A 16,324-nucleotide genomic window follows, 5' to 3' on the forward strand; every position below is an offset into this window, starting at 1 on the left:
TGATAATTTTCAGTTTCAATTTGAATATAAAATATTATATTTTGAAATATGTATCTTTACAATACTATTGTTCCTACAGGAAGATCTCTTTCAAAGATTTTAAATAATGTCACACATTTTTCCCACTCCCACTTAACATCCCAGTTTTTTTCAGTGCCACCACAGTAATACTGTTAAAACGTTAGTCAGTCTCTATTATGTTTCCATTTAAAACTTTCCAGTGCTTTCTAATCTCAATCAAAGTAAAATTCAAAATCCCAACTATGGTCCATTAAGGCTCTAGGTAACATGGCCCCTGGCTATTTCTCGTCTAAACTTCGGCCATTCTTTCTGGTCAACTGGGCTCCAGCACACTGGCTTTGCCTCCTTGCTATTATCCGATACTGCATACAAGTGCTTATCTCAGGATTTTGCACTTACTCTTTCTTCCCTCATGTCTGGCTCTGTCAGTTCACTCAGCTCTCTGCTCAGATGTTAGAGAAGCCACTCTTGACCTTTACAGAAAAATCAGCCTCCATTATTGTCTATCCCCTTACACTGCCTTATTTTATTCATAGCATCTATCACTTGACCGTAGGGAGGTAATTTTCCATGAGTCTCATTTCTGTACATCTTGCAAGCCAAGCACTGATTGCCTCCTCTCCCCCTTTTTCTGTACTATCTTTTCAAGGATGTTTGCACAGCAAATTACCTTAGAAGACAAAAACACCATCTTCCTCTGGAGCAAAGGGCAGGCACGCTTACTGTCCATTACAAAAGACTCAGCTTCCCTAACTCAAGGTTCCTCTGCTATGTGAAAGTCTCATCTGGTGCTGTTCACGTTGCCCCATGGCAACTGGGATTCAGGGAACTGGCACACGAAAATGCTCATGCTATGGCTACTGCTATGGTTCTAAGTTATATAAAGTTCTTTGTTTCTAACCCAGAAGTCTTGCTTCGACATCCATGAAACTGCAGCAGGCTGCAAGTAGGGTAAAACCTTAGACCTTTCATAATTCTTGATATTGCCTTACTTACATATCAGTATCCTGTTTTCCATTTTTTTCTCATGCCTGATCTTTCATTGACTGGTACATATTTATTTCCCTTATAGTTTTCAAAGCAATTTTACAAACAATATTATTTGACCTTCAAAAATCCCTAAGAGGCATTTTCTATTACCATTTAATGGGGCAGACACTGACCCAGCGAGGCTAAAACACAAACCCAAGATCAGTATAACAAATGTGTCACAGAATAGCAATTAGAGTGCCGTTCTAACTCTTAATTCATTACTAACTGATGATTGCTTCTTAAAAGACAAATAACTCATATGCTATACATATGTTTTGTAAGATGGGAAGATAATTACCCACTGATATCAGATGGCAAATTGCTCGTGTAGTAATGCATGACAAAAACAAAAATGATAATAATAAAACTGAGTATCCAAATAAGCACCAGAAACATATCAAAATGCATGTATTTTAGATTTCTTTCATTATACATTATGACACAAATGATTATATAACAAAACTAGATTCTATCATACTAATAGCCCATTTCTTTTATGTCTTAGGGAAAACATATTGAAACAACAAAAAAGGTTTTCTTTATAACCAGCATTTTCCATCACTGCAAGAATCAAGAATGTTCTAAATATAAACTCCATTAATCTGAAAAGATTCCAGATAATTTAAAGCTTCATGCACAACTCTTTCGGAAAATAGGTAAAGAAGCATTTATTACTAGCTGTTTCTCTGTAATTTGAGTGAAAAACTCAAAAAGTACTCTGTACACAAGTTTGTCAGGTTATTATAATTCATAGCTTACCATTTCCAGAAAGATGGGAAAAAAATCAAAGTCTCTAAGATTGGATTACATATACTAGAGAATATCAAGTTACATAAAATATCTGATTTTAAAAGCCCTGTACCCCTAAGTAAGATAAATTTACTGAATCAGTAACTGATATTGACCTATGGTTTAGAGTTCTAGTATGCTTATAAATCACTAAATCTATTATTGCTTGGTTATAACCACCTTCAAGGTTAACAATGTTTGTTGTAATATTTGTTTCTGAATATTAAATTTCACAAATACAGATTAAAATGATTGTGACTAAGTAGTTAAAAATTAACCCTCTTCTAAGTAAAGAAAACTCAAGAAAAAAAATGAAAGCACTAAAATATTAAAGAGGAAAATAGAATAAAGTTGAATATATGACTAAGTATTTTTTAAAAAATTGCTTCATAAAGTGATTCTCTAATTTTAACTTAATGATCACCATTATACTTACTGTGTAAGTTATAGCTGCCAACATTCCAATCAAGGTCAAAGAACTAATGGAAAATGACAAGGCAGCTAAACCATCTGCAAAGGAAGAAAAACACTATTAAAAATGCACATATATACTATTCAAATGTATTCCTTCGTCCTTGAAGTGCTAACTCCAAGTGGAGCAAAGAGTTTTTAAATGGCTCTTTACAAATTGATTTGTAAAAAATCTTTCAGACTAAGATGTTCTTTCCTTCACCTCTTAAAATTAAAGAGGAAAATTACTGCCTCATTATTGAGCCTAAAACAATATCAGCAAAATACTAGATGCTCAAAAGGTAGCAAAAAATTTTCCTGGCCTTTCTCAATGGCAGACCTTGAGCAATAGCATTACATAGGAAAAGCCACTGACCTTGAGGCTTCCTTGCCTCTCTCCTCAATCTTGATACTCTTCGTTTATTCTTAATTTTCAAATAAATTTTTAATACACATCCTAAAACTAAAATCTTAAAGGGTTTATTTCACTCATTGAAAGGAGCTAGCTTACCCATTTGGCAGGAAAAAAAAGAAAAAAATACAGCAAACAGGAATAGATTCAAACATAACCAAAAGAGAAAAACTATGTTAACAAGTTAGATTTCAGAAATTATTTAAAAGACACCAATGAGCAAGGAGCACAGGTGACACTTTCAAATAAATATACCAGCTTATGCAATGAAATACTATGCAAATTATAATATTCTTAAATGAGAGTAATATTAATTTTTCTAGTTTTCATATAGGTCCTATTGGACCTGTAGTGATGTAGTTTAAATGCAGGTCCTGTGGAATTAAATATATTTTTTTCATTAACTTAATGTATCAATATTAATTTCTCATAAATAATAAAATTAGAATAATCAATCTTCTTAAAAACGACATCTCAGTTTTACTTAACATTTGAAGAGATCATATTATTAACAAATTCACAAATTAAACAAGGCAAATTTTATACTATTTTTATCAAAGACGTTGAAGCTATTACTAGAAGTATCAACATAAGGTGTACATATGACTGACTAGGAGAGGTCTGGCATTTAGCTGATACCAATTTTAAGGTACTATCACTTATAAAATACATCCCAAAATTAGAGATAATAAAAATATGAAAAAATATGCATCTTAGAATTGATAAAAATGGAGTATTATGCTAACATATGTAGCCAATTAAAAAAGTTAATATTACTAATAGTGATAAGCAAAATGTACTCTAGGATATAATGTTTAAGATTTGAAATTAAAAAAACATTAAGACTAAAGAGAATGAAATTACAGAAATTAGAATAATGCTACCTACACAATCAGTGATTCAAGTTACACTAATACTCAAAGACTAGCATGACTTATAGAATAGGCAGAAGAGTACCTACTCAAGAGACCTGGACGAGTTAACTGCAAGAGAAGAAGCAATTTATTTCTCGGCAATAGGATCAGGTGCATAAAACCTGACAATTCAGTATTAGTAGATGCCAGGCCTGCTATCTTTATTCTTGCTAGTATCAGCAAGATATTAATGGACCACAATTTACAAGATGAAAACTTAAGTGGAAAGCAAGAAAATTAAGAAGTTGTACAGCAAAGATTCCAAGACTTAATTTAATCATCGTTTAATATTGTATCTGGGTAAAGAGAAAAAACTGCTGATCAAAGGATGTATAGGACCTATTAAAAAGAATAAATACAAAAGCAATAAAAATTTTCAGCATAATGTTTATAAGTATGCTAGTTTTCTTTGAAAATAAAGTTACTATGCTCAAATTCACATAAAATTCTGAGTAATAAGAACACATTCTTATTTGATATCAATTTCTAATGCTAACTATATTTTTCAATGATTAAACAATTTTCTTAACCTAAGCTGCTAAGCCTGACTATTTTCTTTTCCTTCAAAAACCAAGGTCATGTTGATTAGGTTCAAGAAAGCTCTGAAAAAGTAATCCCAATATGTTTTGGTGAGATGAATTTATAATATTATTTCATCCACACAAAACCATTGCAATTTATATTTTCCACATAAAAGATTACATAACCACAATCAAACAGCAATATAAGATTCTCTCATTAGTTAAAATTTAAAAACCCAATATATCTAGCACATTTCATTAACATATTATTCTATATAATCCAAAGTGAATTAGAGGCCACATAGAAACAGTAAGACCTTCACTGCTAAAATACTTGGAAGATTTTCTTTTCAACAAAGTAATTTTATGAAGAAGTCAAAGGACTAGCTACATAATAACTAGATGACTAAAAGTGAGTCTTAACAGCACAAAGCTTCTAATTTGTGTAGCATATTTTTAACCACAAGTTAAAACAATTGTGCAGTTAAATTCTTAACAGCATAAAAACAGGCTACTCAAAAAAGTCCTGAGGATCATATGATATAATTATGGACTTTGATTTTTTTTTTCAAAGAATACTTACGACTACTTCCAAGTTCTTCAAACAGGAACTTCACTTTTTCCCACTCTGTAGAATTTTTATTATTGGGAACATTCAATGGAACAAAAGCACTATAAAGGAGAAAATAACTCTGTTAAATGGTTTTAAAGATAAAAAGTTGAATAGAAGAAGACGGTCTGAAACTCAATTTTTAGTAATTTTTTAAACAAAGATCATCTTCCCCCCCAAAAAAATTAGCAAATAAAATTTGCACCACGCACAGAGGGTATATAAGAAGTTTCCTACCTATGTGTTTATTATATCACAAATTTGTTTCAATACTTTTATTACTGCTTTCAGTATAATTAGTTTCCTTTGTAATCCTATTTATTTTTTGAATTCAAAAATGTTTTGAGGAGCCATAGGCTAAAAATGGTCAAAAAGGTCCACGGCATAGAAAAGGTTAAGAATCTCCTATGTTAATCAGGGGAACAGAATATAAATATATGTAATGATTTCATATATTTATATGCATAGAAAAAGATTGAAAGGGAATATGCCAGAATAAACTTTAGTAAATATCTCGTTGTAGGACTAGGGCTGATTTTTACTTTCTTCTTAGTATTTTTCTATATCTTGCAAGATTCTACCAAATACACATAATGAAAATAGTTTCTACTTTATTTTTCAATCCACAGTTGAAGGGGGACCCTGGAAGTAACAGTGATAGCTAAGCTTCCCAAGAGCTTAGGCTGGAAGAAAATGGAGGGAGGGAGAGAAGGAAGGAGGGGATAGCCATTTGTTATCTAGCTCAGAAACAAGGACACAATCAAGAGTTTAAGGTAAAGTGCTGAGTATTCCTTAGATTGTAAATGTAGAGAATCAAAATATATAGGAAGTAACTCTATCACTACCTTTTCCCCAACTGTATTTTAATTATAAGCAAAGCAGTAATATCTATCTTCTTTTGTAAAGAGAAAATACTGAATGAGTTTAACAATATGTTAAGGTATCTGCTCTGATAATGTTTGCATGTAAAACAAAGCAATTATTCAATTTTTTTTTTAATTTTAGAAACCTTTACTCTTTGGTACTACTGATCCTTTTTATTCTTATAAAAAGATGAATGCATCAAAGCATGTCAGGCGGTTATTTAAACTTCTATTTGCATTTATGTCAATTTACTACAACTCTTCTTAATCTTGGGGACTTGACTTATTTCTTACCAACTTTTAGAGAGAAAAGTGATTACCCAGAGGGATACAGCAATAAATGCAAAAAGTTGGTTATTTGTTGCCCTGACTATAAAATCAAAAACAATTCAACAAACGCAGTAGGGTGGAATCAAAAAATGCATATTACACTTCTATAATGATATTAACTATTTTATTAGCATTTGAACAAAAACATAAACCAAGCAAGAAAAAATTATCTACATAATGTCCCTCTATATTTTTTGAACAGAGATTTTTCCAGATATATTTATATTTTGAACTTGTGAGCTAGGAATAACCAATTTTGTGATACGGGAGAAAACTACGTTGTACAAAATATCACCTATAGTACTATTAAAACAGAAATAGATATTACAAATATCTAAAAATAGCATTCATACCTAGAATATTAAATATCTATGTCAGTTTTAAGTAATCAAAGTTTCTGTCCAGTGGTAGAAATAAATTTGTTAAGTCTTGCTCTTGATGATACTTTCGTGTTCAAAACTCCTGAGCTGGTTCTCTAGCAGTTCAAATATTTAACAGAGAATAACACCAGAGAAAACTTTATAGGAGTATTTAAAAAAAAAGTTAAATCCCCCACCACACACACAAAAAATCAGTTAAATGGTTCAAACTGCTGTCAGAATGACATCGGGAAAATGTTTATTTATAAGAGGTTCAGCAGAGAGTTAACATTTTAGTACTTATTGTTATTTTAGGTAGGAACTAGAGGGAGTAAAAAAAGCAGAAACCAAAGCAGATTCCTTAGCAACCTTGCCAATAGTTTTGTACAATCTAAGAAACAGACGTAAAGTATTTTCACATAAACTAAGACAAACATCCATAAGCAGAATTCACAAAAATTACAACTAAATGTCTAGATACCCTGAGCAGTAATACTTAAAACATTTAACAACCAATATGGCAAAGGCAGTGATGAATCAACCTTAATTCTGGAAGACCCTGTTGAATCAGGCTTTATTCTTCAAATGGGCCCAGGATGGGGAAAGAAGACTCAGGAAGGCAGAGCAGCAGCTGAAGGATACGGAAGCATTTCAACCTTCTAACAACCAGAAGGGGCAAACCAGTATTCACTGACAAAATACCAGCCCTACAGACAAAGGTCTATAAAACAAAAAGGAATACCTCCTAACAGATGCAAAGGCAATTGAGGTCAGATGAGTCTGGAATACATACATCAATTTTGATGAGAAGATAGCAGTTAAGATTATCAGGCATTTGCTAAATGGTGATGACATAAAAAAAATGGTGATCAACTTTTGGTTAAGGGTTCTTGCTATAATTAGATTTGTGTGGTGGAAAGGTATACTTTCCTAATCTCTGTCCCTCTCAAAAAAAAAAAAAAAACGACACATGGTATTAGATCAAGATAAGAACTCGAGCCTTGTAAGATCAAAAATTTCCCTCACACTCTTGAAAACAGTAAAACTGAAAAACTACTTAGTAAAAATATTTTATACCCAATCTGACTCACTGAATAAGATAAATACAGATGATTATCCCTTCAGGAAAAGACAAAGGAAAGGCTAATGAATTTCAATAGATTTAAAATTAATTTAGCAGATTTGAAAATAGAGAATTCATCTATGGAAGCCCTAACCACCAACATAAGGATATTTGGATACTGGGCCTTCAGGGAGGTAATTAAAGTTAAATGAGGTCCTAAGGGACCACCTTCCACCTTCCTGATGGAATTGGTGTCCTGATAAGAGGAAGAGATACCAGAGAGCACTCTCTCTCCCCCAGTGAGAACAAACAGGAAAAAGCATATGAGGACAAGTGAGAAGGTGGCTGTCCAAGAGCCAGGAAGAAAAACTTGCCAGCACCTTGATCATGGACTTCTAGCATCTAGAACTGTGAGAAAACACATGTCTGTTGTTTACGGCATTCTGATCAGACCAATGCACTATACATGTCATTCATCTTTTTTTTTTTTTAATTCTAGTCTGCTGACTAATTTCTACTCTTTCAAATTTCAATTCAAATATTACTTCCTCTTAGGTCTTCCCTGATTCTGCAAGGTAGAATTCCTACAGCAAGGGTAGACACTTACTATTCCACCATCGACACCTCTTATTAGAGCACTTAAATACTGCAATTCAAGTTATTTGCATCTCTAACCATTGTGAACACTGAGGACAGAGACCACGACCCTCCCTCTTTCTCTCTAGTATCCTGCACACTACCCAACATGCCAACGCTCCAAAAATGTTAGCTGCATTAATTAATCAAACCTAGATCACATTTGTGCCATAAAATTATCTCTTTGATCAAAAGTAAATCACTTAACAAAAACTAGTAATATGTCACTTTCAAGAAAATTTCAGGAAATTTAGTCGATCACTTAACCTAAATGTGTACCTCAATTCAAATATTTACATATGGTAATAAGAACACGATCCTGTATAACAAAAATACTACTAGTGTTTTATTCCCAAACTTCAGACTTGGGAAATATAAGAATGCACATACTCGCCTTTATGTCTATGCCCTCAGCTGACAGATGACTCTGTTTCAAACATCAATGAGAAAATGGAAACCAATCAGAGAGGAACTCTTTCAATTGCATACCAAACTTAGGAACCTACCTGAATCTCTTTTCATTTTTTTATCCCTCTTATAACAACAAAGGAAATATCATTCCACCTGAATCAAAGCCTTTCACCTATATCGGTGCGTTGGATGCCATTCCTTCTGGCCTGTTATCCACCTGATAGCCAACATTAGCAACTCAACTACAAAAGGATCCTAGTAATGAGAAAGGCAAAGGGAGGCACAGGGAGCAGTATTTAGCAATCAGTCTTCTCTCTCACATTTTACAAAGGATAAAACTCATTTTCTCATTGGAGTTAGGTATTGCTACTGGAAGACCAGCGACTAAAATCTGAGTTTCCTAATGCCTGATCTAGTGGCTTACTCAGTATCTCTTCCTGAATGCCTGTGAAACTTACCGTGAACCAAACTGAGCTTCTGATATTCCCCCACCAAACCTGCTCCTCCTTCAGATTTGCCTGTCTCAGTTGATGGCAACGTCACCCTTCCTGTGTAGTAAAGAATTTGGTCTTGCCCAAAAAGAGGTCTAAATTTTGCCAATGGCTCTGAGAGGGAATTATGTCACACCTGATAGGAGTGTCTTCGTTTAGGGAAGAGGCTGGCACTCCCAATCTTAGGTGGTGGGCCAGAGAGACCAACCCTGGGATTTAAGGTGGGGGCTTCTGATCATGTGGCATCAGTTAACCTGGAGGCTGAGATAACTACATGGGCAATCCACCAGGGATGCCTACATAAAAACTCAGCACCAAGGTTCTTGTGAGCTTCTCTGGTTAGCATTACTCTATGCACAATGTCAGAGGTCGATGCCAGAAAGGTAACATGTCCTGAGGACAACAGAAGCTTCATATTTGGAATCCTCCCAGACTGTCCCATGCATATTATTTTGGTTGATTTTACCCTGTATTTGTATCTGTAATAAATGGTAACCATGAATATAATTGCTTTTAGTGGGTTGTGTGATTCCTTCTAGAGAATTATCAAACCTGAGGGTGGATTCAGGAAGCCCCCAAAATTAGTTGGCATCAAAAGTGAGAGAAGCATTCCTCAGATGTTTTAGTCTAACTCTGACTACGTACATTCCCAATTCCTCTTTCTCTCATACCCCAACTATCTGACCTGTCAGAAAATCCCACTGGCTCCCTCTTCACATGATAGGCAGAAATAACTCACTACTGCTACCATCATACCTTGCATAGGTTATTTCAATAACTTCCCAACAGATCTCATGTTTCTACCTTTACATCCATAAAGTCAAATCTCAAAACACCATCCAGAGTTGCTTTTAAAGTGTCAGTTGTTCACTCAATGACAAAAAGCCCTCTGATAGCTTCTCATCTCCCTCAGAATAAATGTCCAAGTCCTTACATGGTCTATGATGCCCTACTAAATCAGGCCTCTCTAGTTACCTCTGACCGTATCTTCAGCTACTCCATGTTTCATTCACTCCACACCAGCCACACTAGTTTCCTCACTCTGTCTGGAACATGCAGACACTTTCCTGCCTCAGGGCTTGTCACTTGCTCTTGGCTCTGACTGTAATGCACTACCCCCACATATATTCATAGCTCCCTCTTCCTTCAAGTGCCTTCTCAGCATTGCCTTTGCTAAAATTTCACACCTCTAACACACCTATTTTTATTTTCTTTCCCTGTCCCCCTAACGCCTCCTAAATGTATGCTCCACGAGAAGGACAAGTTGTCTTTTCTATTAATTGCTGTTTTACCAGCATCTTGTACTGTATCTGGAACATAACAAGTACACAATAAATATTTGAAAAATAAGTGAATATTATATTGTTAAAGATGGCTAGTCAAACTGTTGCTTCTCGTTATTATTTTCAAGGAACCGTCTGCTTCATTTTTATATACTGCTTTTAAATAAATAAATATCATCTAGAGAATCAGCTAAAGCTTATTAAAATTGTGCAAAATGTAAACTCTCTAAATGAGGACTGAACGTGACTTTCCATGAAAAAAAAAAAGTATATTTTAGAATAAACTTCAGGATCCCTCTGCCTGGGACAGATGTTCTGGCAGTTACAAAGATTTGTGGTTTTATGGATGGTTCTCAATCATGCTCTAAATCAGGAGCTGGCAAACTACTGACTGCCTGTGTTTGCAAGTAACAACTACTTTAGAGCTAGTACAAGAGGAAAGGTGAGTAGTTGAGTACCCACCAGAGACCATATGGACCTCTAACTTAAAATACTTACGACCCACCCTTTAACAAATGTTTGCTAATCTGTTCTAGACAGTTTAGGTTTACAGATAAGGGACCTACACATTTACAAAGCAAATTCACGTAACTAGATTTATCTTTCTTTAAAAGGTCAAGAGACACTTTAGGAAATTTATTCAATAGCTAAAATAAGTAGCAAAACCATTAAAAAATGTCCTTTCAACAAGTATTATCTTTCATGACACATCAAGGCGGGCACACAAAGGAACTGGAAATATGCCTTGACTGTAGAACATTTGCGTTCTAACAACTCCTAGGACTACAAAAAGTTATTTATCAGTTTTATTCTCATCACAAATTGTATTCGATAAATGAAATTTTTCATTTATTTAAATTTCTGAGACCAAATTTTAAACAGAAACTTTAAAAAACGTATTAGCACCTCACATATTTCCTAAAAAAAAAAAAAAGCAAGACTTTAACAAGAATGCCTCCCATTAAGAAGGACAAATGTTTTCGAAAGAGAAAAATCAAATGTATAAAAACTGTGCAAAACTTTATTGATATTAGTATAAAAATTTAAGGAAGAATTAAAGAAGAACTCATTGGTAAAGATTAAATTCAAAGATTTAAAGATTGATGCATCAAATCTTAAAAGATACACCGACAAGGGTTTTCATTAAAGTATTATTTATAAGAATGGAAAAAAAATATCATAAATAGCCAAGTAGTCATCACTAGAAGATCAGTCAAATAAATTGTTGTATCTTAAGTGGAATGCAATACAGAATAATTGATGGATCTACATGTATTATACTGAAGAGATGCCTACAATGTCAGTAAGTAGATTTTGAAGAATTACATAAAACATAATCACATTTATGTAACGTTACCACATAGAGGGTATATGTGTAGAGGAGGCTGCATTCTGCATGTATTTGAGCACATAAAAAATGTCTAGATAGAACAACATAGTCAAAAAGGTTAACTGTGGTTATTACTTTGTGGTAATATAAAATCTGGTTTGTTCTTTATTTTTAAATTTCGTTTTATTCTTTCCTAGACTTTTCTGAATTATTATTATTAAAATAATGCTATTTCAATTTTCAGGGGAAAAAAATCAATACTTACCCAACTAAAAGCAGAAGTGCACAAATCACAGCAAATCCCAAAGTATACTTAAGTGCCGTTTTAATTTGCTAGATGTCAAAGGGGGAAAAGTATACCATTTAGTAATAACTTTAAACTATAAAATATTCTTGCTACAGTGTACCAGTATTTTCACATCAAATGTATGTTTATATTCAACTGTGTAAAGTTTCCCTTGTTGAAAAAAAATCTTAAAATTTAAAGAAAAACAATGTGTATGCCACATCTTAAATATCTTTGCAAACTACACTAGCTTTTAAAATCTTTTCAATGGTTAGACCTTGTGAAAAGGAGTACACTTAAAGCATAATTAATTCTCCAATGGGCATCTTTAGTAAAATTATCTTAATATTTAATAAAATATTACCCCAAACAGGGAGCAATCAGAATCTACAATGCCCCTACTCCAATTTACCAAAATGGGTTATAATTATAATATTTAATATACATACATCTGTATAAGTATATATGTATGTATGTATTATATATGAAACATGTAATATATATAAAATATATCTAAAACATATTTAAATAGACAAAACATATACCATACAAGGACTGTTCTATGAACCTTACATATGTTAACTCATTTCATTCTCACAACAACTCTGAAGTACGTGTTCTCATCCCTGCTTTAGAGATAAAGAAGATGAAGCCCAGAGAGGTTAAATAATTTGCTCTAAGTCTCTCAGGTGGTAAGTGATTAAACAGGAACCTGAAGCCAGGAACTCAGGTGTTTCAAGTCTGTGTTTTGCTTGGTGCCCACAATGTAATCCAAATATAAAAAAAAAAAACACAAAGCTGGATATTCTAAATATGGAAAGAAAAGTTCATCTCAAAGAAAAAGTTAAATTACTGAGAAAAAACATTATCTGTCTCTCAGTTTAATGAAGTCTCAAAATGACCTTCCAAAAGTTAAATTCATACTGCATATTAGTTCTTGTTTGCAAAGAAGTTAAGATAGTCTTTAGGGGGAAAAAAAACCTAAAGTAAAGGTAAAGACGATCTTCAGATCAACCGAAGTGCTAAAGAAGATGCACTTTAGAAAAGTGAATAAAGAAAGCTTATTTCTCATTCGGTTTTTAACATTAAAGTTGTAACCAGCCACTTTATCTTACATACCTTAGATTTTCAAATATAGAGTTATATAGTATCTGCAAATAGTAATTTTGACATTCTTTATAATATTTAAACATCTTATTTTATTCTCTAACAAACTATACTGATTGCCACTCTGGGAATCATTTAAAATACTTACTCCTTTGTTGATGTACTTACTCCTGATCTCAGTGCAAATGCTTTAAGGTTTTAATTAGCATGGTTAAGCATAGGCTGGACTTTTGAATCAATATATTTGTTTTTGTACTTAAATACAAAACATAAACAAAGCATAAAACAAATTTTCGTAACTCAATAAAAAGACAAAAGACGTATTCTTTTAAAGCTGTTTTTTCCCTTTAAATCAAAATGTTCAATTTTGACAAATACCTTTCCACAAATTCTTCTTCAACCTATTAAATTGTTATATATTAATAGATATGCTGATTCTAAACTAGTCATGCACTCTAGAGATAAGTCTAACTCAATTATTCTATATTAATGTATTTTTAAGATACCCCTGCATTCGATTTACTAATATTTTAATTAATATTTTTATACCAATACTTAAGTAACACTGGTCTGCAGTTTCAGACATGCATATGTGTTACATTTATCAGGTTTTTGTATCAATGTTATCCTGGATTAGTAAGAACAGTCTGCAAGTGTTCCCTTACGCCCTAGAACAGGGATCAGCAAATTATACCTTGTGGGCCACAGGTAGCCCACCTCCTATTCTATTGCATCATATCATGCTCATTGTCTGGCTGTATTCACACTACAACAGCAGAGTTGAGTAGTTGAGACAGAGACTATATGGCTCTTAAAGCCTAAAATACTTACTAATACTTACAGAAAAGTTTACTAATCCCCACTCTGCAATTGATCTGTCTAAAACAATAGTCACAAGTTACGTGTGGCTAATGAGCACCTGAAATCTGGCTAGTTTGAACTGAGATGGCTGTAAGTGTAAAATACACTCTAAATTTAAAATAGTGTGGAAAAAAAGACTATTTCACTAATAATATGATTTGACAATTTTGAAATGATAATACTTGAAACATATGACATTAAATGTAACATATTAAAATAATTTCAACTATTCCTTTTTACTTATTTTAATGTGGCAACTAGAAAATTTAAAATTTCACATGTGGCTCACGTTATGCTTCTATTAGAAAACACTGCTCGACAATAAATTCAGTCACACCATTCTTTGAAAAAGGAGGAAATAATCTTTCCCTCCCTAAAGTGAGACCTCTAAAATAAGGACACTTACAGTGCATTTACCAGTATCATCATCATCCTTTTCTTCGTAGTAGAAGTAGACAAAAGGGATCCAGAGGAACACACAGAATAATATAACGGAATATAAGGCTGTGGAAAGAAATAATAAACTGAGTTCTACTAAACACATATAAACTTAATAACTATTATATGTATATTTATGAATTTTATCTATATACATGTATATAATCACATACCAAATTCACTCCCCCATCTGGTCCTTATACTGATAACTCTATGTTTACATGTAAAAAATTAAATCAACCTTTGTTGACCTGTCCCAAGAAATCGGTAACACTATTAGATAACAAATCATAATTCAGGTAAACCACACAGCAATTTTTAACAATAATAATGATAACTATGCCAATAACACTTGTGGCAGCTAACATCTGAGCTCTTACTATGCACTCAACAACACAGTGCTAAGAATTTCTTGTGAACCATCTATCTCATTTAAATGAACATTAACTTTTATATTTCTTCCAACTTAAAATCCAGTCCAGTTGATACAACTGTTACAGTTGCCAGTAACTCAAGTTAAAGAAACAGCTATAATTATAATGTCCTTTTGATACCAATAATTTCCCAAATCTAAGTTTAAAATATGGAGTATTATGAAAAAGCTCCTATACAAATCAAGTTAGAGAAAAGGTAAGAACAGTAAAATAGTAAAATCAAAGTTAATTGACATGAATTACTATTTACCTGTTTTTAAAATAATGTTGGATTTGAGATACTGTCAACCAGCAGTAAATCAAAATATTTCTTTTAATTCATATGGAACTTAAAATTTGAACAGCCAAAAATAGAGTACAGTTAACAATAAAAACAGCATAAACAACTTTTCGAAGAGTTAAACCTACCTCAGAACTTTCTTTTCAAATCTTCCATGTATTTAAATTTATCTGCATACACATAAGTTCATGGAAATAATAGTAACAATATAATTATATAAAGCAATCACAGTATGATAATCATCATACTCCTTTGTAAAGCATCTGTTAATAATGTACAATAAAACCTCTATGACTTATTATATTGGAAGGAATGACTGTCTGAGTTATAGAATTTTTAAACATGATCTTAATACTTCCTAGCACTACCTCATTTATCTGGAGGCCTCTTATGATACGGCCCCCACTAAACCCAACATAGCTGAAAAATCTCAGCGTAAAAAGAGCCCTAAATAACCAACAGAAAGGTCAGAGTTAATTTATACTGAGCAATTACAAAATGACTGTCAGCATACTAAATTTTGGCACTACAGATATTTAGTGAAATTTATGCCGTCTTTAAATGTTATGAGAAACTAATAAAGACAGTACATTATTAAGCGTAATGAGTATTGTGTTTCTACTACAAACCAGGGAGTATTTAGTACTAACATGTCTATTACAAATCTAAGAGCCAGTGGAAATAAACATATTTTAAAAAGTAAACAAATAAGTACGTATTCTAAAAGCTTTAAAAAAATTAAACATAAAAGGGACAGGACTATAAATCAGCCTAAATACCGTAACATTATTATGATTTAAATAATCAAATAATTTCTATAGAACAGGAAAAAACCCTGAATTAGTATAATGAAGTTCAGTGGACTGATAGCCACATGCCAAAAACTGCTAACTGAACAGATGCAGTACGGTCTGGGTGCAACCTCAGTATGTCGCTTGTGTCTACTACCTGGTTGCCTTGGCCTTTACACCGGGGGTGCCAAAAAAGTTGTATACACATGACTTGTATTCATCTTTTCGTATCGGTATATATTGAGTATTACACTTTTAATACAGTGTTTTCCTTTCTTAAAATGTGTATATATATTTTTTGGCACCCTCTGTATAGCCAAAGAGCCTAATTTTTCATAAACATTCCTAGTATTCCTGGACTAGAGTGATAGATGATCTTATAATTATGTAAATTACCATTATATTCAATTAGCAAAATAAGATAAAATAATTCCTATAACTCAATAAAATACAAACTTTCTTTTAATGGACAAAAGACCAACAGATACTTCACCATAGAATATGAAAAAAATGGCCAATAAGCACATTTTAAAAGGTGCGCAGTGTCATTAGTCATCAGGAAGATGCAAACTAAACCCACAATGAGATACTGCAGACCCTTTAGAATGGCTA

The 16,324-nt window shown here is 32.8% G+C and overlaps 1 protein-coding gene across 1 annotated transcript in view; it reads right to left on the bottom strand.

Moving 5' to 3' along the window:
• The window catches only part of LMBRD1 (LMBR1 domain containing 1), an 88,286-nt gene that overhangs the window by 47,580 nt on the left and 24,382 nt on the right, over positions 1-16,324 (bottom strand). The window contains exons 4-7 of the mRNA XM_033103010.1: positions 14,176-14,273; positions 11,781-11,848; positions 4,723-4,811; positions 2,279-2,352 (exon numbers count right to left, since the gene is read on the bottom strand). Of these exons, the coding sequence (XP_032958901.1) occupies positions 2,279-2,352; positions 4,723-4,811; positions 11,781-11,848; positions 14,176-14,273 (329 nt within the window). The remainder of the gene's footprint in view (positions 1-2,278; positions 2,353-4,722; positions 4,812-11,780; positions 11,849-14,175; positions 14,274-16,324) is intronic.

This window comes from Rhinolophus ferrumequinum, chromosome 3 (assembly GCF_004115265.2).
Source record: "Rhinolophus ferrumequinum isolate MPI-CBG mRhiFer1 chromosome 3, mRhiFer1_v1.p, whole genome shotgun sequence".
In the NCBI taxonomy this organism is placed as follows: domain Eukaryota; kingdom Metazoa; phylum Chordata; class Mammalia; order Chiroptera; family Rhinolophidae; genus Rhinolophus; species Rhinolophus ferrumequinum.